Below are 25,292 nucleotides of genomic sequence, written 5' to 3'. Positions count from 1 at the left end.
CAAAAGTAGAGTCAACAAAGCTTTCTGACTGACTGTTCCTGTTTGGACACTTGATTTCTTTGTCCTTAGGGACCAATGCCTGTGGTGTGAACAATGGTGGTTGTACCCATCTCTGCTTTGCCAGAGCTTTGGACTTTGTCTGCGCCTGCCCCGATGAACCTGATGACCGGCCCTGCTCTCTAGGTGGGTAGTGAGAAGCTTCCTGTTAGCACATGGAAACCCTTGGGAGAAGAGGAATTAATAAGCCTCCGACCAGAGGCCATCAGACTTAAGGCCCCTTCTTTTTACATATGTGGAAACTGAGGCATGGTGTGACTTGTCCAAAGTCACACAACAAGTAGATGTTTGAGGCAGAATTTGAACTGTCTAGTGCTCTGTTTACTACACCATGCCCTTTTTGAGTACCTTAGCCTCACTCAGTCTCAGTTTTCTCACTTGTAAAATGGGAAGAATGATAGCACCTGCTGGAGGAGTGTTGCAAAGATCAAATGGGGTAAAGAAGGTAAATGCCTTTGCAACCTTAAAACCTTTTATATATGTGAACTGCTATTATTACCAAGCGGCATGAACCTTTCTCTGAGGGTCTTTTGTTTGTATTGTTATTTTTTCCTTTGAGTGTGAACCTCAGGGACACTGAGACCTGGAGTAAAGAAAGTTCCTTGTAATATCAGGAACAGAAATCTAGACTTAAATCGGGGGCTTGGCTCTCTGGCTCCCTAATGTTACTTTATTCAGAGCTGTCAAAATTGATGTCCAAAGTGACAGTCAAAAGAACTCAGATTCAAATCAAATGCTTTTGACCTCTGTGTCCTTGGGTAGGCCATTTCCCCTCCCCTTAGCCTCAGTTTCTCCATTTGTAAAATGAGAAGGGTGGGCTAGATGTCCTATGAGGCCCCTTCTGTGCCTGGATTATCATCCAATGACCCTGGTTTATTGGCTATCCTAGACAGGACCTCCTCCTGTGGGGGCTGGGGTCAGGTGCAGCCTCTGTTATTTTCCCCTGCCTTAGCTTCAGTCCTCCATACCCATGCTCAAATTCTGCTTCCTCTTTAGTGCCTGGTCTGATGCCCCCAGCCCCCAGATCCACCAGCCGGAGTGAAAAGAGCCCAGCACCACCCAACACACCCCCTACCACAGCCCGCTCCTCCACGGCCAGGACCCGCGTGTCCCTGGAGGAATCTGAAGGAAGGTGAGCATGCTTTGGAAACAGTGGAGAATGGAGTGGACTGAGTCCTCAGCCTCTGTCAAACACTGACCCATTTCACCAGTGACAGAACCATGAGTCCAACTGGAGAATTCCTGCTCTCAGGTCCCAGCTAGCATTGTTCAGAGCAGCATAGACCCATGGACTGCAGCTGGAAAGAGCTGAGGTCTTCCAGTTAATACCTTCATCTTACACCTCTCCATCATACGGATGAAACCTAGGGGCTGAGATGCCCGAGGTCCTACAGGTAGCAATCGATAGATGGAAGATTTGAACTCAGGTCTTCTGGATCCTGTGTTCATTCTACATGCTGTTTCTCATTTTATAGGGCAGAAGATCACACTGAACTTCATATTTTGGAACCCTCAAAGGTATAGATGTGACCCTTTCTTCCCCAGCCCGGAGGGAAACAATATTATGGTTTCAGAAAATTCACTCAAAAGACAATGTGTGATGTACCTCCATGGCTAGAATCTATCTATCCCCTTCTATTCCCTCATTATTTTATAGGTTTCATTTGGTAAGGTTTCTTAAATATTAAGCCTACAATCCAGATAAGCATTTATCAGATGCTAGTATCTGTTTTAAGAGTGCTCCAGCCTCATGATTTGGGCAAAAAAAACCATTTATCCAAGTATGGTTAGAGGAATCTCACTCTGGTGTTGCACACCCACACTCACCCCACATAAAAATACATGTATTCTATTATGCTTTTTCTAAGAACTTATATCAACTTAGCAAAGTAATTATTCTATTGTGTATATAAGTTTCAAATATGAATGCAATATAAAATAAAAGTTAAAGAATTTCAAACACTTGGACATAATCCACTGCCTTCATCAACTTTATATCAACTCCCAATTGTTGCTTAATCTAATTTTAATTATTGCTAGCTGAAACTTACCCACAAACCACTTTTTAGACTAAAATTACATCATCATGGTCAGCTTGGTGGCATAATGAATAAAGCACCAACCCTAGAGTCAGGAAAACCTGGGTTCAAATCTGAACTCAGATACTTGATACCTACTAGTCGTATGACCATGGGCAAGTCATTTAACCCCATTGCCCTACAAAATAAAAAAAAAATACATCAGGACATATACATAGTTCCTGCTTCTGGTTTCCTGACTTAGGAAAGTTTAGAATTTAAACATTTCCCTATAACACAGTTGATTTTTCTCTAATTTTTCAGTAGAAGTCTTTAACTGCTCACTTATATCCTAAGAAGCAATGTTAAATTAAATAAAGAAACTTTTGAATCTTCCTTCATGCTTCAAAAGTAATAGGAGGGAAGCAGCTAGGTGGTACAGTGGATAGAGCACCCACCCTGGAGTCAGGAGGACCCGAGTTCAAAGCTGGCCTCAGACACGTAGTAATTGCCTAGCTGTGTGACCTTGGACAAGTCATTTAACTCCATTGTCCCTTAAATAAAATTCTAAAAAAAAAATTAAAAATTAAAAAAGTACTGGTGGGGGGGGAAAGTGTTTCAGCAGAATATTGAGTATATTTAATGGTCTTTTTTTCCACTAAGTTCTTTTCTTGTCAAGTAGAGTAATTATAGATTAATTATTTGTCTGTGAACTCTTTCCCCTTCTCCCCATTGCATTTTGACATTCATGTGTGGTTCTACTAACATCTTCTGGCTTCTAGCTCACTCCTAACTTGTTTCAGTTTTAAATAAACCATAATTTAAAAAAATACATACCTTTAAAAGCACACACACAATTCTCAAACATCAAGTCTCATGTAACCATTTTGTCAAAGCCTTGACCCTAGGCCTGCCCTCTCCAGGTTTTTTTTTAATTTGTTTGTTTATCTCACTTTATTTGGATTATCTCCTGTCACCTTTCTGAATCATATCCTGATGGCTCAAGATAATCCATGTCCTTGCCCTTGCCTTTACTGTGCTGGGAATAGCTCTAATTTTCTGTTTTCTTATGCCCTACAGCTGCTCAGAAAAAGATAGTCGCCAGGGTCTCTGTACACATTCCAATGAGGCCATACCTGCTGCTCCAGGTGAGTTCCAAGGAACCTGGGAATTGGTGATGCTGGATATCAAAGTCTCTAGGGACACATTTTCTCTCTTTTTTTAATATTTCATTTATTTTTTTATTTTGCCAACTATATACAATGATAGTTTTCAACAATCATTTTTTTGCAAGGTTTAGAGTTTCTCATTTTTCTCTCTCCCTCCCCTCCCCCTTGAGAGAAAGCAATCTAATATATGCATCACCATGTTAAACATAAATCCATATTAATCCTGTTGTGAAAGAAATCAAAATGGGAAAAAAATTAGAGATAAAAAATAACATATAAGACAATTGTTTTTTAGTTTTTTTTTCTTCAAGGCAATGGGGTTAAGTGGCTTGCCCAAGGCCATACAGCTAGGTAATTATTAAGTGTCTGAGGTCAAATTTGAACTCAGGTTCTTCTAACTCCAGGGCCGGTGCTCTATCCACTGTACCACCTAGCTGTCCCAAGACAACTTTTAAAAATTGAAGATAGTAAGCTTTGGTCTGCATTTAAACTTTGGCTCTTATTTAAAAAAACTTAAATTAGCCTTCTCTGGATATAGAAGTTATTTTCCATTGCAAGTCTTTTAGAATTGTCTTTGATTATTGTACTGCTAAAATGAACAAGTCCATTATAGTTGATCCTCTCACAATGTTGTTGTTGGTATGTATAATGTTCTGGTTCTATTCACCTCCCTCAGCATCAGTTCATGCAAATCTTTCTGAAGTCTGCCCTTTTATGATTTCTTATAGAACAACAGTGTCCTATTACATTTATATGCTACAATTTGTTCAACCATTTCCCAACTGTTGGGCATCCCCTCAATTTCCGGTTCTTTGCCACTACAAAAAGAGCTGCTCTGAATATTTTTGTGCATGTGGGATTTTTGCCCTTTTTTGTGATTCTTTGGGATACAGACCTAGTAATGGTATATAGTTGGATCAGAGCGTTTGCACAGTTTTATTGCCCTTTGAGTGTAATTCCAAATTGCTCTTCAGAAAGGTTGGACTTTCATTACTTTCTTGGGGAAAATCTTTGGGGCTGAGAAGTCCATCCCTTAGCACGGTCCCTGATCAGAATGGGAATGCCTGCAGAATTAGATAAACTTTATCTCTCGGACACTAAACTTTTTTCCGTTCATTTTCAAAAAATGTAAAATAGTATTACTATGATCATTTCCCAATATACTCCCTTCTCCTCTGCATTGAATCCTCTTTTAACAAATAAAAGGTAAGTGATGGCAGCCAGGTCTATTGAATAGAGAACTAAATTTAGATTTAGATTTGGAAGATCTTGTTTCAAATCCTGTCTCTGACATTTGTGAGCTTGTTTGACTCCAAGGCAAGGCCAATGCTTCAGTTTCCTTACTGATAAAAAATAGAAATGATAAGAGTATCTATCTCAAAGAGATCAAATGATCTATATGAGATATTAGATATAAAAATTAAACAATATGACATGTAAAGTGCTTTGAAAATATTAAAGTGCCTTATAAATACTAGTTTTTCTGATGAATTTGAGAAACTAGGAGAAAACCTTGTCTGAACTGATACAGAGTAACTGAAGTAGAATCAAAAAACAAAATTTGGGATGACTGCAAGAAAGTCAGTGAAAGAATACCAAAAAGGGACTGTTATAAATAGAGTCTCAGACTCTCAAGGACTATGTGATCCTGGGCAAATCACTTCATTCTGTCTTCCTCAGTTTCCTAATCTGTAAAATGGGGATAATGATAGTACCTACCTCAGATTTATTATGAGGATCAAATTAGGTAATATTTATAAAATGCTTAGCATGGTATCTAGTGCCATATGAAACACTATATGAATATTAGTTATTATTTTTGTTATTATTCACTGTTATGACCAGTCTTGGCCCTCAAGAAGAACCATGATATTTTTCTTTCTTATATTAAACCTAAAAATAAATGAATGATAGAATGGACAAATAAACTGACAAATCTGGAGGAATTGCTAAATTAATTAGAGAAAATGCTAAGTTTTAATTAGAGATTAGTGAAAATAAAGATGTATTTTTTTCTTATTCTAGTTTTCATACTCTCCCCCCAATCTATAAGCCCAAGTTAAGAACCCATGGCCTAGTTGGGGTCAGGAAGGCCTGAATTTGCATTCTTCTTCAGTGTGACCATGGGTAGTTCATTTTTCTGAGTCTCAGTTTCTTCATCTGTCATAAGATCATAGGTTTAGAGTTGGAAGGAATCTTAGAGGTCATAGCTTCCAGATGAAGAACCCGAGGCCCAGAAAGGTAAATGACTTGCTGGGATCAAACAAGTAATAAGTGCTAAAGCTAGGAGTAGAACTCAGGTGTCCTTCCTCTAAGGCCAGCATCCTTTCCACTGTACCTCATGGTATCTGAGTCCCAGTTAAACAAGAATGCCATAAGGCTTCTCCTTTCAGAGTCCACAAGCATCAGTTTCACTGATTGTCCTGCCATGTTCTCCTCTAGGGGAAGGGCTCCATGTCAGCTATGTGATTGGCGGCCTCCTCAGTATCCTGCTCATCTTGCTGCTCATCGCTGCTCTCATGCTCTACAGGTAACCTCAGGGCTCCAAGCCATGATGGCTTGCTTAGACATCATCTGCCTTTGGCCTCTGGCCAGATTCATCCCAAATCTCCCCATGCATGGCCCTTGCTCAGGACAGCAGAAGAGACCATGGATATACAAAATGGGTTTCTCTTCCAACAGATGGAGCCTTTTAGTTCAACTTCAGGTGATGTGGAATAGAGGCAGAAGTCCACTATTCAAGTTCAGACACTGACCCTCAATCCTGAGAGCTGGGAGGGTTCTTTGAGGTTACCTAGTCCAACTTCCCCCTTTTATAGTCGAGGAAACTCATTATATAACCTCTCAGCTTGTGTCCACTATTCTGTAAAACAAGGATAATAATAGACTCTACCTCACACAGTTGTTATGAAGGTGAGAAGAGATCATCTTTGTTATTTGAAAGCAGCTCAGTAGTTCCATGGATAAAGCCTTAGACCCAATTTCAGGAAGTCTCAAGCTTGAATATTATCTCATACATACTCAGGGCAAGCTACTTTACCTGTTTGCCTCAGTTTCCTCATCTGTAAAATGAGGATGATAGTAATAGCTCCTACCATCTAGGATGGAAGGAAGATCAGATAGCTAGAAAGATTTTTCTGTATCTTAGCAATATAATTGCTAACTGTTCTAATATAAAAGATGTAGTGTTATTCTCTTTGTGACTCTAGGCAAGTCACTTCACCTCTGTGGTGAAAATGGGATGTTGGGATCTGATTGTCTCTGAGGTCCCTTCCAGTCATAGACCTAGGATCCTAAGTTGGAAACAAATCACCAACCTGTATTAAGTTGAGTGACTAAATTGAAGGAATGGAAATCTTCTAAACAAAATCAAGGTTCCCCCCACCACTGCCCCATGCCTGTCAAGGGGTGGGATTCTTTGGTTTAAGACCACTTTCCTGATGAAGAACATCTCACTTTCCCCCTCTGAGCTAGCCAAGTTCCCACTTGACTGTGAATGTGGATATTCTAGGGTAGGATTGGATTGGATCCCGCCTGCACACAAATATAGTCAATGTTTCCGAGCTGGTGGCTCCATCTGTGACCACCCAGAAATAAGAGCTGACCCTTTTTCCTTCTTTTTCTCCCCATTTTCCTTTAGACACAAAAAATTCAAATTTACTGATCCTGGCTTAGGGAACCTGACCTACAGCAATCCTTCTTACCGAACCTCTACCCAGGAAGTAAAGATTGAAACCATCCCCAAACCAGCCATGTATAATCAGCTCTGCTATAAGAAAGAGGTAAGAACTGAGATCAATTCAACAAAGATTTAGTAACTGACTTCTAGTTACCAAGTCCACTGCTAAGCTTTGGTGATACATGAGAAGAAAGAAATTAATTCCAGCTCTGAAGAAGCTTATAGTCTATCATGGGAAAAGAATTTACTTTCTTTCCTATTCAGTTTTGCTTGGCAAATATTTATTAAGCACTTACTCTACAGAGTTCCCTGGGCTAACTGCTAGGGAATATAAAAATGAAGCAAAACCTAGTGCCTACCCCTCAAGGAGCTTTAAGTCTTGTGGCGAAGTTGTGCAGGGATAAGGTAAATAGATAATGACTCCAGCAGAGGCTATATACTAAATGGATAGAAGTTCAAACAGAGAGATTGAAAAAAAAAGAACTGGGAACAGGACGACAAAAAGGGGAAGCAGGAAAGACTTTCTTGATCCATTTAACAAATATTTATTCAGTTCCTACTTTGTGTCAGACACTATGTTAATCATTGTTCTTATTTACTCATTTTCCATGGTGTTTTACTTTTTGTGAAGACCCCCACCCCCCAGGGTTGTCTTGGAAAAGATAGTGGAGTGGTTTGCTATTTCCTTCTTCAGCTCATTTTACAGATGAGGAAACTGAGGCAAACAGGGTGACGTGACTTGCCCAGGGTCACACAGCTAGTAAGTATCTAAGATTGAACTCTGAAGCACCTAGGAGAAGGAGAAGTCGCTTGTGCCGAATAGCTGGGGGTGACTCCATCAATGTCTTTTGAGGTTTTAGAGAGTAAAGGTTCTCATTTTAAATTTGACTTTTATTAAAGTCTGGAAGTCCTCTGCCGTCAGCCTCTGGAATCAGGCGACACAGCTGGAAAGCAGGTGATATTCCTCAGGGAGCTGAACTTTGTAATCAGCTAGAGAGAGAAATGAGTGTGTATTCTTTCTTGGCTCTGGGTTCTTTCCCATTTCTGGTATCCCTTGAAGTGGGTGGGATGAGCTCTCCACTGGCAGCTAGGAGGTACCACAGAGTCTGGAGTCAGAACGACTCACCTTCCTGAGTTCAAGTCCTGTCTCAGACACTTAACTAACTGCATGACCCTTGGTAAGTCACGTCACCATTTGCCTCAGTTTCCTGATCTGTAAAATGAGTTGGAGAAGGCAATGATAAGCCGCTCTAGTATCTTTGCCAAGAAAACGCCATGTTTTGGAAAGGTCATCTTTGACAAACCTTTAAAAAAAGGCATGTGAGTTCGAATCCTGTTTCCGTCTCAAGGTTTCAGTACGCTCCTCTGTGAAATGATGGTGTTGGGCTAGTTGACTGCTAAGCTCTTTCAGCTCATCTATAATCTTAGGAGAGTGAGCTTTTCCTCCTAATATTTCCTTCAGTCTTTCATTTATTTCAAGGGGGTGGATTTGCATCTAGCATGAAATGCTCATTTGTGCATCATGATAACCCTGTAAAACATGGGGCAGCTAGGTGGCATAGTAGATAGTCTGGAGGACCTGAGTTCAAATCCAGTCTCAGACACGACATAATTACCTAGCTGTGTGACCTTGAGCAAGTCACTTAACCCCATTGCCTTAAGTTAAAAAAAATCATATTTTAAAAATAGGTACTACATTTATTATTATTCTCATTTTACAGATGAGAAAACTGAGGCTTAATTGATATGCCCAGGGTCCCAGAGATAGAAAGTGTGATAGGCAGGATTTGAATTTAGGTCTTCTAGACTCTAAGTTGAACATTCTACTATCCTACAGTGTCTCCCAATACCTCAATTTTTAAAAAAAAATCTTTTAATTTTTAATTATTATTTTAAGATTTATTTTATATATGAATATAATATTGTTTTATTAAAATTTAATTTTTATTGATATCCCTGGTCATTCTATCATATTTATTTTCTATTATATTCCTTTGCTTTTCCCTTCTCCTCCCTCATAAACAAGAATAGCTAATATTTATGCAATGTTTTAAGATTTGAAAAGAACTTTACATATTATTTTATTTGATGTCCACAACTCTTTGAGATAAGAGTTACTATCACTCTCATTTTACAGATGGGGAAACCAAGACAAACTTATTTATGACCTGCCAGGGTCAAAGTGCCTTAGATAGATTTGAATTCAGGTCTTCCCAACTCCCAAGCCTACTCTACACACTGCCAGGACTATACATGGCTGTCAATTAAAAGACAGGGAGGGGATCTAGTTCAATAAAACTAAGCAGCACATGGACCAACTCCAACATTGTGCGTTCAGTGTTACACACCCCTCGTCCCCCACCCGCACAAGGGAAAGAGAAGGAAACCTCCGTATTTGGGAGATGGGATGTGTAGGTCCTTGGAGACGGGGCTCCAGGCACTTCTGAAGTTCCTGCAAGTCACAGTCGAAGATGAAAGCCTTGTGAACCTTTCCCCCCCCCTCCCTTTCTGTTTTTCTTCCTTGGCAGCTCTCCCACCCCTCTGAGAGCCTTTCGCCCTTTCTCTTCTGATTTCCTCCCACCTCTGCTTGTCAGGTACTTCCTGGTAGTGTGTGTGTGTGTGTGTGTGTGTGTGTGTGTGTGTGTGTGTCTTTGTGTGTGCATCTACATGGGTGTGCATGCTTGTGGGGGTAGATGTGCCTCTGAGGACTAGAGGATGCTCCTTGGAATCTCTGACATTCAACCTCTGGCTTCTTCCTAACTTGCTCAGTGAGTCCTGGGATGAAGGTACCTTGAGCCTGCTCCTTGCACTAATTTTGGCTTGCTCTGTGTGATTGCGTGAGTGTGTATGTGTGCGGGGTGGGGGGGAGTGTCACACCAAGGTGATAGCTCTTGAAATAGAGCAGCCTCCTCTCTGTGGTTGGAAGGAAATGCAGTCAAGAGGCCGACTGAGGCCCCAGGCCACTTTCCCTAGAACAGTTGCCCTGTTCCTCACTAGTGGCTGCAAATCCTTTTTGGATCCCCCAGAACCAGTGAGGCTTCCTCTAGGGGAATCAGAAAGGACAGAAAGTGCCTACAAGGGGGATCCTTAGGTCTAAGCCCAGCTTCTTGGAGGAGAGTCCAGGTTGTTGCAAACAAGACCCAATACAAACAAAAAAGCTGGAGAGGAAGGACCAGGGTGGTTAGAGGGGTCACAATTCAAGCTAAGTCTTTGGGTCACAATAACCATACCTTAGTGAATGGATGGTCTCATCAGTGGGTATTCCCTTCACTGCTTCAGCTCACAGCCCATCCATGATTTTCCAGCTGAGACCATTCTCCCAGACATTGTCCATGGACAATCTGCCCAATGTGCCTCCTCTGGGTGAGGACTTCTTACCTGGAGAGGTCTGATGTGAGGCTGAAATGAGAGAAGAGATAACAAGTCTTTATAAATCTTTAAAGCACGGTGTAAATATTAACTATAATTATCATTCTTCTTTTTTTATGAGAGGAAGGTAGAAAAGAAAGGAATATTAATATATAATTTATATATGCCTATAATATAAAAATACATAGTTATCTAACTATTGCTGAGACAGGAGTATGAATCTAAATATGAACCTGGATAAGAAAAAGATAGCTTTATTCTGCCATCATTGTTTTCTTTTGTAATCCAATGTATTTTATTTTTTGCACTTAAAAATATTCATCTGAGCAAGATAAAGCATAGACTTCACCAGATTTCCAGAGAACTCCAGGGTACAGAAAAGGGTGAAGAAACCCCATTCTGGGTCTGTCCTTCATAAGGAATGCCCAGGACTATCTGGGCTCTCCCCCCCACCCCCCTGTCATTGCTGAATTCTAGCTCTGTAGTTTACCACCCATGGGCTGGCCAATTCTACTCTTGGGCCTCAGTTTTCTTGTCTGTAAAATGAAAACCTTGGCCTAGTTGACCTCCGAGGTTCCTTCCATTTTTATGTTCTTAGGATGCATTGCCTTTCCTTTCTACGACTAGTCCATTGACTTTTAGGCTCCTCCATCACCGGAGCGATTGTAATAACAACTCCTATTAAACTGTGCCTTGTGATTTATAAAGTATTGTCCTCATGGCAGGCAAGGCGAAAGGTAGATGGTCAGTCAGCTAATATTTATTCTGTGCAAAGCACTGTGCTCAAGTGCTCGCAATATAGAAAAAGAAAAGGTAGGCCCTACCTTCAGGGAGCTTACAATCTAATGGAGGAGACAACCAGCAAACCAAGAATATAGGAAAAGCAGGAAATAATGCCAAGAGGGAGGGTGCTAGAATTAAAAAGAGTTGGGGGAAGCTTTCTGGTGGAGAAGGGATTCTTGTCCATTGTTGGATGGTAGAGATTGCTGGGAAGTTACACTTGGCCAATGGCAGAGCCTAGACTCAAACCCTAGTTCCAAATCTAGTGTCCTTCCCATTGCTCTAGGCAGCAGGATCCTCCAGGCAGCCAACTGCCTGCACCCTGGCCTCCAGGTCATTCTTAACCTGGATAGTTATCTTCTCTTGCTTCAATAGAGAGTTATTATTAATAAAGAAATATTGTCTACTGTACTTTAAAATATTACAAGTGTATTGCTTGTTAGCCAAATGTAGATCAAATCATTTATATCTGATAACACACTTGCATATTATCCTAAAGTTATAAGACCTTAGAGCTGATGCATAGGATGCCTGGGATGAAAACTGCAGTAGAACATAGAATGGGGAATGTAAGAGCTGGGAGGGACCTTAGAACACAGGAGGTCAATCCTGGGAGGGACCTTGGAACACAGAAAGTCAGAGCTTGGGGGGACCTTAGAACAGAGGTTAGAGCTGGAAGGGACCTGAGATCACAGGAAGTCAGAGCTGGGGGGACCTGAGAATACAGGTCAGAGCTGGGGGGACCTGAGATCACAGGAAGTCAGAGCTGGGGGGACCTGAGAACACAGGTCAGAGCTGGGGGGACCTGAAAACACAGGAGGTCAGAGCTGGGGGGACCTGAGAACACAGGTCAGAGCTGGAGGGACCTGAGAACGCAGGAGGTCAGAGCTGGGGGGACCTGAGAACGCAGGAGGTCAGAGCTGGGGGGACCTGAGAACTCAGGAGGTCAGAGCTGGGGGGACCTGAGAACGCAGGAGGTCAGAGCTGGGGGGACCTGAGAACGCAGGAGGTCAGAGCTGGGGGGACCTGAGAACGCAGGAGGTCAGAGCTGGGGGGACCTGAGAATGCAGGAGGTCAGAGCTGGGGGGAGACCTTTGAAAGTAAAATGTTCAAGCTCTCTGTGCTCTTAGAGCTCACTGAGACCAGCCCTTTGCTTTATGGATGAGAAAGATGCAATGTGATACATAATGAAAAGTGGTGAATTCTTCCTCATTTGTCATGAATGGGAATCTCAGCTCTGCTTTTCACTTTGAATAAAAGACTAAACCCATTCTTTTAGGCCTCCATTTCCTTGTTTGTAAAATAAGGGCCCTCCCAGCTCCAAACTCAGCAGTGCCATCCATGCTCTCTGGCCCAAGTCCGCCTGGGGGATTAGGGCCAGAATCAGTCTAGAACCAGCGAGGCAGCAGCATGGGCCGTCCACCCTCCTCTAGACTGATCTTTGGGCATCTGGATGACTTTCCCCCATGTGTGATGAATTGGGGCTAACTTACTCCTCTGTTCTTGCCCTTGCCCAATTTCTCTGAGTGCTCTTCCCCCCTCACCAAGCCCTTGGCTAGAAGGATGACTTTGCTTCTTTGCACCTCCTACCCCAGGTTGGGCCCGAGCACAGCTACACCAAGGAGAAGATCAAGATAGTGGAGGGGATTTGCCTCCTCTCAGGTGGCGGTGACGATGCTGAGTGGGACGACCTGAAGCAGCTACGAGGTTCGAGGGGGGGTCTCCTTCTCCGGGATCACGTGTGCATGAAGACAGACACGGTGTCCATCCAGGCCAGCTCTGGCTCCTTGGATGACACAGAAACGGAACAACTACTCCAAGAGGAGCAGTCAGAGTGCAGCAGTGTCCACACTGCCGCCGCCACCCCAGAGAGGCGTGGGTCTCTGCCAGACACGGGCTGGAAACATGAACGCAAGCTCTCCACAGAGAGCCAGGTCTAAGGGCCCACATCTCCTTCCTTCCCCTATAGTCCTCCCTCCAAAACAAACCACCAGCCCTGGTGCTCACGTAAACATCAAACCCCAACCCCTCCGGTCCTCCCCACCTGGGTCCCACCCCATCCCGATCCCCAGACTCCCCACTGGAGCTGTTCTCGCCATTGTCCACACCTGCCTCTGCACAAGAAGTGATGCCTCAGCAAGACCGCCCGGACCCAGACTTGGCTGCCAAGCCTGCCCACTCACGCCTGGTCCTGGGAGCAGAGAGGGTGATCCTCACTCTAGCATTCTGAAGTTGGGCCTGGTTTCGACTCCTCCTTTGGTGCAGCCATCCAACTCACTCCCTTCACGTCGGAGTTCTTCATCAGAGGCCCAGGCTCATCTATCACTGTCAAAGGATCTTCTTAGTGGGGACTTAGGTGCCCAGCCAGCAGCTGGAGTAAGGAGGGAAGAATGGGTGACCAAACAAAAGTGATGATATAGCCATGGGTGAGGGGTGAGAAAGAGAGGAGATTTGGCCCAGCTGGGATGGGCATTCTCCCCTGATTTTGCCAGCAAACCTCTCATCTCCAGGGGATCCTCAATCTTTTGGAAATATAGAAAGGTTTTTGAAAGGTGGGCTGACTTGGGTGTCCATTGCTGGCAATGGATGATATCATTAGGTCCCTAGAAGTATTGTTTAGGTCCCTAGATGTCAATGGCAATCATTATTTCAGTTTTGATGCTAAAGTTGGTTCCACCTTGAGTGGTCATTGGAGGTCTCTGAAGGAAGGCCAGATGACTACATCCTGCATATAGAAGAATGGGCTTGATCAGAGTACTTCTCAGGACCCTCCCAGCTGTGAGGTGCAAGAATTCCAAGTCTTCAGCACCCTTTCCTTTTCCCCAAGATTCTGGTTTTGGCCTCATCTGCCTTCATGGGCCTGTGGGTGCCTGTTCGGAATTTCCTGCTTACCAAACTCTTTCTGGTTCCATTACTGGCCAAAACCTTCTCAAGAGGAAGTGGGTCTTGGGGGCAGTCTGTCAGGTCCCTGGGATGACTAGGGTGCTCTGAGCCTGCAGCATCCATTGAGAAGCACCAATGGAGCCAATTGCAGGCCTCCATCCTGTACTTTCAAAACTTCTCCAAGTATGGCACTCTTCAAATGAAGATTTCAGGGAATGACCACAAGTCTCCATGAATGGTCAGGTGGATTGGCTGGGGTGGAGATTTGGGCTGCCCAGAGCCTAAAGCAAAGTGCCGAGGAAGTTGAATCTTTGAAGTTCTCTCTAATCAACACTGTGATGTAAGCCTGTAGCTGATGGGATAGCCAAAGACCTTATCCCATTACAGCTTTTCATAGTGGAGTGAATTAACGTAGCTGCCAGGCTTGGATGCCATTCTCTGGCATGTACCCATTCTCCCAGGGGCCATTAAGCCTCAGAATGTGCCAAAGCAGAGGAAAGGGGTGGGATGCTGGCACCACTGCCCAACACCTTTCACTTCTGTTGCTTCTTTCAACTAGTTACATGGCATTGTGGTCCTCTAGGAGCTTTTAGGGAAGAGGGCTATTGGGAAGGGCGAGTTTTCTTTAGTGAATCCTGATTGAAATAAAGAGTTAGGTCATGGGGATGGCTACCCTCACCACTCCTCTGGATCTGCCCCCAGTCTCATATCTTCTGACCCTGAGAGACTGGTCCATTGAGGGGAAAAAGAAGGCAGCCTTGGAGCAGTGGCAGTCTTAGGCCCAACTCTGTTCAGTTGGGGTCAACGTGCAAAAGATGGTGCAGTATTAGAAAGGAAAGGACCAGGCACCAGTAAGGAAGGTCTGTATTGGCAGGCCATAGCTAAGTGCTTCCTGGTCTCTCTTGCCTAGAAGGTTATTTAGCATCCAAGCTTGGAAACCTCTGATGCTAGAGTATGGAGGACTTCCCAGAGGTTCTGCAGCCCAGTCATGGAAGGGAGTGTCATCTTGGAAGGGAAGCATCATAGAGGAGCTGGCAATTTCCCAATTTGAAAAGTGCCTGTGGCCTTGACCTTGACTGAGTTTGCCTCTTCCCATAACTCATTATTGAGAAAACAGGTAGCAGCTTAGTCTAGTGAAGGAGGAGGAGCTGGACAGAACCCTTTCCTGGCGAATTCTAACATGGCTCAGGGTAGATGCTTATTCCCTTGTTGCTCCCTTCCCTGGCCTGTTCCAAGAGTAGGTCAGCAGGCCATATGGCAAGGACCAGAAGTGCTTCTGAGTGTGTGGATTAGGGGCAGGATAGGAAGCTGCAAAAAGGCCAGGGAGCTCCAAGATGTCACCCTTAGGTACAACTCTGAGGGGAAGGAAACTTTTCATTGTTGGGGGGGAGGGGAATGAGGAAACAGCTCCCCTGGAAAAGAAAAAGATCTCATTGCACTTGGTCTGTGCAGAATGTAGAGAGGACATATTTGATGAATTTATCTATTTGAGCACTGATTTACTATGTAAAAAGCAAAAATCTTTGTCCTAAGCTAATGGAAGCAATTCTCCTATGCTCATGTGTAATGGTTTTAACGTTACTCACTGGAGAGATTGGACTTTCTGGAGTTATTTAACCACTATGTTCAGTATTTTAGGAATTTATGATAATTTAATATAAATTTAGCTTTTCTTAATCACCTTGTCTGCCTTGGAGTCATAACTGATACTCTGAAAACCTGCCTGCTGCCCCCTGTCCTCACTCCACCCCAGGACAGACCCTTGTATTGGAAAACACATCATCTCTAAGAAGCCCTCCTGGGTGTGGAGTGAGCAAAAAGAAAATGAGGACAATTGGGCTAGGATTCCACCTCAAAATGTTACCTCATGGCACTGGGATGTGGAGTCAGGAAGACCAGGGTGAATCCTGCCTCAGATGTGATCATGGACTAATGCCTCTGAATGAAGAATGAAAAACCATTTATTAAGGGCTTCCCATGTGCCAAGTGCTGATGATACAAAGAATAGCAAAGAGAGCCTCTGCCCTCAGGAAGTTTAAGCTTGAATAGGAGAAAACACCTAGAAGGGAGTGGTAACCAGGGAAGGGTTTTCTAGTTCTATGGTAATTGATTGACAGTGGATAAAGCACCTACTCTGGAGTCAGGAGGACCTGAGTTCAAATTTGACCAGACACTTAATACTAGCTGCATGACCTTAGGCAAGTCACTTAACCCAGACTGCCTCGCATCCAGGGCAATGTCCAATAATCCTGACTCATGTCTGGCCACTGGATCCAGATGGCTCTGGAGGACAAGGTGAGACTGGTGACGTAGCACAGCTGCCTCCACCCCACTCAAAGCATGTCATGGTATGACCTCCCTGATGTTGTGGTCTCTTTGAGATCAAAGGACAAACATCATCATCATTCACCATGCAGCTCAGTTGCCTTAGTCTTGTGGATTGAGAGCTGAAAGCAAAGATCATTGAATCAGAAATCCTAGCTGGGTTTCCATTTGTTGAATGGAAGGAGAGAAGGAAATGCCAAACTATATAGTTTATGCTTCCTTGGTGAACTAAGATTTCTTTTGAGTATAAAGATTCCCTTTGTCCATTTTTGCCAACTTATATCAAAATGGGTCAACTGCAACTGCAATCAGAAAATCCATGACTTGAGGCATAGTTGACCTATGTCCATCAAGCTGGTTCAGGAGGAGAAATGGGAGGGTAGATGAGACAGCATCTGCCCTCTCTTCAAGTTCTTGAAATAAATTAGTATTTAAAAAAAAAAAGAAAAATAGTACCCAAAGCAACAATGCTTCTTTATGATATGATGTCTTTTTTTTATTAGTGGTTTTTTTTTTGCAAGGCAATGGGGTTAAGTGCCTTGCCCAAGGCCACACAACTAGGTAATTAAGTGTCTGAAGCTGAATTTGAACTCAGGTACTCTTGACTCCAGGTCTGGTGCTCTATCCACGGCACCACCTAGTCACCCCTATGATAGGATGTCTTAAGCAGAAGAGGGACTAGTTAAAACATAGTAAGCTGATAAAAAAATTTTGAAGACTCTTAGATGTAAAAATGTCCATGCTGTTTTAGTTTGTATTATAACACTTTAAGATTCACAAAGCTCTTTACATGTATTACAAATCAACTAATTGATAAATCTATATTAAGCATAAGCAGGCAGTATTAGGCAATGGACAAAAAATAAAACAGTCCAAAGCCTCCTATCCCCCATCCCTGGTCACTGGTCACATTCTAATGGGGAGATTATCTATCTATCTATCTATCTATCTAGATATAGATATAGAGAGGCAGATAGATGGATGGATAGATAAGGTAGTTGGAGGGATGGAGGGATGGATGGATAGATGGATGGACAGCTGAATGGATGAATGGGTAAGCTGGGATGTACAGGTAGACAGACGGATGGATAACTGATGGATGGATGGAGAGATGGTAGGTAGATGACTGGATGGAGGGGCAGGGAGGCGGACGGCTGGATGAGCAGACACACAGGTAGGCAGAGACACGACGGATGGATGCTAAGGACGAGCAGGGCGATGAAGGGCTGGCCGGCGGGCCGCGGCGGCACTGGGCGGCCGGCGGGCCGCGGGGAGGCCCCCTGCTGCCGCGGTCCCCGGGGCCCCGGGCCCGGGGGGCGAGGGCGGCTCTGCCTGGCTTGGCCCGGCCCCCGGCTCCCCGCCGCGCCCCTCCGCCCCGGGCCCCGGGGGCCCCTCCGCCCCGGGCCCGTGCCCGCCTCCAGCTCTTGGGGCGATCCTGTGCGGGGGCCGGGGGCGGGTGACGTGGCCCGGGCACCCCGCTTCCCCGCCCCCACCGCGGGCCCCTCCCCCTCTGCGGCGGGGCCGCACGCACGGACCCGGGGCCCGGAGGGAGCGGGGCGCCCCGCGGTCCCGGGGGGGGGGGGCGGGAGTCCGACCCTTCCGCCCCCGGCCCCGCCCAGCGAGCCGGGGGGCCGGGGGCTCCGGGGGGCGGCGGGGAGGCCTGCTTCTGCGGCCCCTTTAAGGACGCGGCGAGCGCGTGCCGGGAGCCCTTTCAAACCGGCCAATGGGAGCGCGGTGGGCGACGCTCCGGGAGCCAATGGGCGATAAGGACACTGCGGGGTGCGGTGGCCTGAGCGGTTTCAAACGGTGTGGAAGAAGGCCCTGTCGGTTCTGGCGCCGCCGGAGGTGAGCGAGCGGGGGAGCGAGCGAGCCGCCGAGGCCGGCCGTCCCCGGGGCCCCGCGGCCGGGCCGCTGCGCGGGCGGGAGGGGTCGGCGGGAGCGCCCCGGGCGCGCGGGGGCGCGAGCCGGGCCCAGGCCCCGGCCGAGGCGGCGCGACCGGGCCGGGGCGGGAGCCGGCGGGGGCCGGGGCGGAGGCCGCGGCCGGGGGGAGGGGCGCGCGGCCTGGCGCTGCCCGGCGGGAGCTGGGGCGTTCCGGGGCCGGGGGAAGCCAGATCGCCGCGGAGGCTCCTCCGCGCGGACCCCGCGGCCGGCGTCCCCGGCTTCGGGGGCTCCCCAGGCCCGGCGGCGGGGAAGGGGGCCCGCGGGGAGCGCGCCCCTTTTGTGCCGCTTCCTCGGGGGCCCGGCCCGGCCCGGCGGGCGCCCCGGGGCCGCGGGAGGGGTCTGCGCCCGCCTTGCCCCCGGTCGGAAGCGTCCCCTTTCGCCCCCAGCCCCGACCCCAGCAATCTCGCTGCCGTTCTGCGCCCCAGCCAAGTGCCTTTTTCCGCGGCTAGTTTTCACCCCGCCTCTAGTAAGGCGACCCTCCGAGTAGGGAGCTGCCGTGCCCGGACCCACCGCCCCCCACCCCGCTTCTCTGGTTGCCCCAAGGCAGCCCTCGGGCTCAGTCGCTACCTGCGCACTGCCCCGGCCACCCGGGCTGCACCTGAGCTCCATGCCAAGGCGCCACGCCCTGCCTCCTTCCCTCACCCACCCTCAGCCCCCGAAGCCCTTTTATCCGGTCCCCTTCTCCTGTCATTCCACTTGGACCTTGCCGCCTTCAATCACTGACTTATCCTTCTTCCTCATCGTGATCTAGAATCTTTCCACCCTATTGTAGTTTGACAGTGTTTTGCCTACTTATGTCCGCCCTTCCTCACTTCCACCTGAGCCGGTTCAGCTCTGTTCTTTTAAATATTTTTTTTTTATTTTCTTCTCTCATGATTTATGACTTACCAGATCTCAGCTTCATTTCTTACTACATAGCGCTAAACAGAAATAGAACTCTCCCAACCTTGCCAACTCGGTCCACTATAGAGTTATGTCATCTGATTTCAACTGTACTCTCCCTACATCAGGGCAGTGCTTTCATTTTTCCCTAATCCACTAGCTGCCTTGGGGGGGGGGGGTTGCCAAAGTTTCTCTCCACAGACCTACAATAATCACCTCATCCTCTTAACCTTTGAAAAAAAGATTTTGTGATTGGTGAGAACTCCATCTTCTCTCCTCATCATTTGACTTCACCGCTTACTATTTCATCCATTCTCTGATAAAATGATAGCTCTCCTTACCCAAGACCCAGCCCTCCACTTAGACTCTTGTTTCTCCAAGCACCTTTCTCCCTCAGATTGCTCCCACTGTCATCTCATCTCCATTCCCTCTTCTGCACCCTTTAAATATGCTCAAAACTCCCCATTCTTAAAAACCATTCACACGTGGCACAGTGGATAAAGCACCGGCCCTGGAGTCAGGAGTACCTGAGTTCAAATCCAATCTCAGACACTTAATAATTACCTAGCGGTGTGGCCTTGGGCAAGCCACTTAACCCCACTGCCTTGCAAAAAAAAAAAAAAACCCAAACCATTCCACTCATCTGTTTCCCAACCAAACTCCTTCATCCTGCAAGTCTCTTCCTAGCCCCCACCCCCAAGCTGACTTTATCTTTCTGTCTTTATCACTTAACCCAAGTCTATCACAAAAACATAGAAATTCAGAATTGGAAGAAAACTACAACCACCTAGTCCAGCCAACAAGAAGTCCCCTTGCACTATCCCTGACAGATCATCATCTTAGCTTCCCAGGCAACTCACTCCACCTTCAGACAGAGCCAATCACTGACAAGTTGTTCCATGCATTAAGCCTAAATCTGGTTTTCTGCTACTCCACCCCATGGGGAGATACTTGAACAAGAACTTCCTTTGCATCACACTTAGATTGAAAGTGGAGCAATCCCTGCCCTCAAGGAATGTACATTCCACCAAAAGCTGTGCCTAGGTTAGGCCTATGAGCACTGTGAACAGTCCCTGGAAAATAGTCCTGTCCTTTCCAGTACATGTGGTCATCTGAGCCTGGTTTGAGGACCTCCAGTGAGGAGGCCCTATTCTGCTTTGGAAGAATTTTGTAGTTGCTTAGCTGTTATGTTACACCTACGTTTTTTTCTCTCTGCAATTACCACCCATTACTCCTGGTTCTGCCTTTTTAAGACAAAGAACATATCTAATACCTCTTTGCTCACTGCCCTTCAGATACTGTAAGATGGCTTTCATCTTGCTTCTAAGTCTAAGGATCATAGACAGAGCTGAAAGATACCCTAAAATGACTGAGAGGTTGTCACAGATTTTTTTTAACTGCCAAATCTAATGTCTTCTCTTTGACCTCCCTGCACATTTTGAACTGTTTTTGACTTCTGGATACTCTCACCTCTTTATTTTTCATGCCATTGTTCTTGCTTGGTTCCTTATCTACTGATCCTTCTTCTCTTACCCCTTGAGGATTCATCATCCATATCATCACTGTCTGTGGGTGTACCCCAAATCTCTGTTCTGTCCACTTCTCATTTCTCTGTTTATCCTCTCACTTATTAATAATGGGCTTCCATGGGTCCAATTATGATCCCTATGCATATGATTCCCAGATCTGTATGTCCAGCTCCAGGCGCTCTCAGCTGCTCCAGCTTTGTAGTACCACCATTCATTTCAAGTTGGCTGTCCTGGAGACAATTCAGAACAGAGCTCATCTTCCATCTCACCCCCAGATTTTCTTCTTTTGAACTTTTTGATCCTCCAAGTCACTCAGGTTCATAATCTTGCTGTCATTAGGTACTCTCATATAACATCCCATATATCCAATCAGGTGTCAGTCTCACCACTTATGTCAAATTCCACATTTTCCTCTTCTCACAAAAGTTACCAGTCAGTTCAACTCTCATCACCTCTTGCCTGGACTATTACAGGAGCTTCCTTTTTAGTCTCCCTTCTGCAAGTTTCCACTCCATCCTCCATATAACCACCAAATGAAGATCTTCACTCTCACCTTCCTTCCATCCCCCAACTATCCTTTGCAGAATCAGTTATAAATTCTGGCATTTACAACTCTTTATAATCTGGTCCTTTTCTGCCTTTCTAGTCTTCCAAACTCTGCTTCCCAGCCCTCCTGACTTATTTGTACAGATGATCATGCTCTCACTCCTGTCTTAGTGATTTAGCCCTGGTGGTCCTCCATCTCCAGAATGTCCACCTTCCTTATCTACAGCTCTAGAAATCCCTGATTTCTTTGAAGTGTCAGTTCAGGAAAACCATTCCTTATCCCCTCCTTCTCATCACCACTTGTATTGATTCAGTAAGTGTATATGTATGTTCAGGGCCAGGACCATTTCGTTTCTGTCTTTGAATCCCACGGTGTCTGGTGAGTAGGTGATGCTTCATGCAGTGCTTGTAGCCTGGCTGATTTTGGGAAGAGTCTAAACAGCAGAGATGTTTGGGGACTTTGTTTGGATGATTTGCTAAATTCAGGGGGCACACCTACCAGGAGATGCTTGTAGAGATCTTTTGGAGAAGCCTGTTCTTCTTCTGTCAGGCCTAAACTAAATAATTATGTTTAGAACATGTGGTGTCCCATCTGGGATGTGGATTATAAACTTTGAATTGTGAACAGTAGTCAGTGATGAAGATTGAATATGAACTCTTGGTTCTTCTCATTTTGGTGGTGGAATTTGCTATTATATGTGGTCTATGGGAGAAGACACGTGGCAGGGAAGGCTTGACTTCCAGTTAGGTTGTGCATCCACACTATCTCTGTGTGATCCTGGATGAGAAGAGCAGCACAGGGACAGCCTGCATTCACAGCAGGACCCTTTCATTTTACCCCTGTGACTTCAGGCAAGGTCCTTCACTGCTCTGGGGCTTAGAAAGTCTTTATGGATCTTTCCTGGTCTCAGTACCCTTGGCAAAGCTGTGGGAGTTTACAGAGGCATGGCCATCAGTGTCCAGGGAGGCTTGAAGTCACAGCTGATAAAATTATAATTCTGTTCACTTGAGGTGGGTTGTGTGTGATAGAGGGAGGAGAGATGCAAAAGAAGCAAACTGTATTATTCCTTTGGATATGTGATCTTTATGGTCTAACTGGAGAATATATACATACAAGAGAACAATATAAAAGTATTTGGTTCCACTTTGTGTATAGTTGTTTAGTTGTTTCAGTCATGTCTGACTCTTGGTGACCCCATTTGGGATTTTCTTGGCAGAGTTCCTGGAGTGGTTTGCCATTTCTTTCTCCAGCTCCTTTTACAGATGAGGAAAGAGGAAAACAGGATGAAGTGACTTGGCCAGGGTCACCCAGTAGTGTCTGAGGTTCGTTTTGAACTCCAGTCTTCTTGGCTCTAGGCCTAGTGATATAACCATTGCACCACCTACCTGTGCTTTAAAAACATGTAAAACAAAATTCAATTCTAGTACATTTGTCTTTATATTTTGTTTCTTTCTACATCCACTTCTGGAATGTATGTCCTTTGAGGACACTTAACAGTGTTTGTCGCCTCTGTAAGTACTTGTAGTTACAATAGATCTTTTTTCATCTCTTTTTTTTTCCTTTTTTCATTTCTTGCATTGTATTTTTATAGTGTGATAGCTACCCCATAATCCTATACGAAAACCCTATATGGTCAGTTCCCCTTTATTTTGGTGGAAGAAGGCTTCATAGTCTAGCAGCCAATATTGAACCTTCCACTGAAAATACAAACCAAATCATATATCAAAAAGCTCAATATGGAAACAAAATTCCAAGCCATGGGAGACAGGCCACTTATTTTGAACAGCCTTCCTACAAGCAAAATTTCTCTCAAGTAATATGGACTGCTCCCCTGTAATGGGACTTGACCATCTAACTAATTATGAGCCTTTTTTTTTGTATGCCCTGGACTCTTAGGTTATGACTAGCCAAGGAGACCCCCTGGGGAAGCATGGAAGAGTTTGCAACTTCAAGCTACAACCCCCCATTACCTTCCAAATCACATTGCATATCTCTCTCAGTACTTTCTGTACTATCCCTGGTTTCAAACTAATTTGGAGTTACTGGTTATTTTCTGCTTTTCTGTCATCCTTGTGTTTTTTTAAATTTTTGCAAGGCACTGGGGTTAAAGTGGCTTGCCCAAGGCCAGACCTGAACTCAGGTACTCCTGACTCCAGAGCCAGTGCTCTATCCACTGCACCACCTAGCTGCCCCATTTTTCTGTCCTCTTTGGATCATTCCTAGTGAATCAGTTTGTTTATTTCCAAAATAACCCCTTTTGTCACAAGTATCATTCTTCAGTACTTCAGGGATGTATGGTTTTATCAGTATTTGCTTCACAGAAGTATTTCACAACCCTGCCAGAATGCAGTAGATGATCTTCACCTAGTACTTTGCTTGAGACTTTCATTGGCAGACAGCCCACCTGGTGGAGAAACTGAACTTAGTTGACTACAGTTTGGACAACAGAGCAGGCTTGGTACTTGATGTACTTGAAATTTTTCTAGTTTGGTGGCTTGTGTCCTGCTAGCATAGCTTATGAGGACCCAGGGTTATATGTGTCTAGAAACACTTCATAGTTTTTGAGGAATCTTCCTCACCTAAGCCTTCTGGGGTAGTCAGTGTGCATATCATCATCAATAATCATTTTATAGAGGAGGAAACTGAGGCCTGGACATATATGGTCAGTGTAGGAATCTTACCTTGACTGTGTCCTGCTTCTGAGTGCAGTGAACACTATCATCTCCTGACTTCCGTGGCCGTGTCCACCAAAAATTGTTTTTCAGTGCTCATCTTAGTCTAAATAAATACCCTCACTTGTGTATTGGAAGGTCATGTCAGCAGAGACCTAGTTCTAGGTTTTGTTAAGTGAGGAGAACTTTTAAGGAAGCCTGGCTGTAAACTGTGTATCTGTCTTCTAGTAGGGCAGCCTTGCTAAGGGATTGGTCATAGATTTGCAGGATCCTAGATCTAGAACTGGAAAGAACCTCAAGAGATCACTAAGTCCAACCTTCATTTTATAAATGAGGAAATTGATGCCTAAGAAGGCTCAGTAACTACCAGCCCAAGGTCACACAGTGTGTGAGGGAGGATATCAACTCTGGGTCTTGGACAGAGCCAATACTGTTTTTCAGCACACCAAGGAACATGATTATTATTGGCAGGACGGGGGGGGGGGGGGGGGGGGTGAAGCAGAGATAGTGGGGAAAGATCAGAAACACAAAGAACATTTGTCTTGTGGTTCCAAGCTCTTAAAAGCTCTGGGACTTTGAGCAAGTCAGTCTTTTTGAGTCTCAGTCTGAAATGGATATACTACCTGTTTCCCTGGGTTGTTGCAAGGAAAACCTTTTGCAGACTTTTAATTGACATATAAATGTGAGGTGGTTAATACTGATGAATTCAGGTTCATCTATGAAGAACTGGAGAACTTGTGATCTCTGTGGAAGTGGAGAGAGTGATCAAGAAGTCAAATCTCAGGTTTTTTAAAGTCTTGGAATCATTTACATTACAAAAGGATTCACCTTTAAATAACAGCATTTCCTAGAGCAGTTAGAATTGATTCAAGCATCTTTTTAGGAATGAATTGTGGATAGGATCTTCAATGATAGTCTTTTTGGAATAAAAAACATTCTAGAATTTTTATTTTAATTTTCACAGTGCTGATTCCTTTGTGGACCAAATGGTCCCTTCTCAAAGATTTACTTAGAATTACTTCTTGGTAGAATCATGTTTCCTGACTCTTAAGCCCTTGTTTTATTCATTGGAAGTTTGCTTTTTGGAGTGGTTACAACTTTTAAATTTGGGGCAAAAAGTCCCTGAAATAATTACCTTAGCAACAGGACTAGAATGGCTGTTGGAAAAGTATTTGACATAAGTTACTGCCCCTCACTATATGCCTGATAAGGGACCATGCTTTTGGGGGACACATTTCTTCTGAGACTATGATTTGAGGTGCATTTTATATATCTCTGGTCCTAGGCAAGATAGATTATCATTTTTTAAAGGTAATATAGCTAAAAGGAACAAACCGTTATATAGTGGGCACTCACCTCCCTGAATGCTAATTGCAGATGGTTCTGATATTAAGTAGCTGACTATAGATTTCTAGTCATCTGTGGTATAGAATTCTTTCTC

General features: G+C 45.0%; 2 protein-coding genes across 7 annotated transcripts in view; both read left to right on the top strand.

The window, feature by feature from the left end:
* LRP4 (LDL receptor related protein 4) overlaps nt 1-17,488 on the top strand; it is a 68,079-nt gene extending 50,591 nt beyond the window's left edge. For 3 of the 4 annotated variants that reach the window (XM_074230573.1, XM_074230572.1, XM_074230571.1), the window contains exons 33-38: nt 70-183; nt 1,054-1,189; nt 3,156-3,223; nt 5,687-5,774; nt 6,885-7,026; nt 12,668-17,488. In XM_074230573.1, coding sequence (XP_074086674.1) covers nt 70-183; nt 1,054-1,189; nt 3,156-3,223; nt 5,687-5,774; nt 6,885-7,026; nt 12,668-13,012 — 893 coding nt within the window. In that variant the 3' untranslated portion in view covers nt 13,013-17,488. Of the gene's footprint in view, nt 1-69; nt 184-1,053; nt 1,190-3,155; nt 3,224-5,686; nt 5,775-6,884; nt 7,027-9,451; nt 9,518-12,667 lie in introns of all 4 variants that reach the window. The other variant, XM_074230574.1, reaches the window with a different exon arrangement.
* Nucleotides 17,489-18,020: 532 nt separating this feature from the next.
* CKAP5 (cytoskeleton associated protein 5) overlaps nt 18,021-25,292 on the top strand; it is an 86,360-nt gene continuing 79,088 nt past the window's right edge. For 2 of the 3 annotated variants that reach the window (XM_074230569.1, XM_074230565.1), the window contains exon 1: nt 18,033-18,125. The gene's annotated coding sequence lies outside the window, so the exon portion shown is untranslated. Of the gene's footprint in view, nt 18,126-25,292 lie in introns of all 3 variants that reach the window. The other variant, XM_074230566.1, reaches the window with a different exon arrangement.

This window comes from Macrotis lagotis, chromosome 3 (genome assembly GCF_037893015.1).
Source record: "Macrotis lagotis isolate mMagLag1 chromosome 3, bilby.v1.9.chrom.fasta, whole genome shotgun sequence".
Lineage (NCBI taxonomy): Eukaryota > Metazoa > Chordata > Mammalia > Peramelemorphia > Peramelidae > Macrotis > Macrotis lagotis.
The sequence above is the reverse complement of the archived record's forward strand: the minus strand, read 5'-3'. Positions and strand labels throughout refer to the sequence as shown.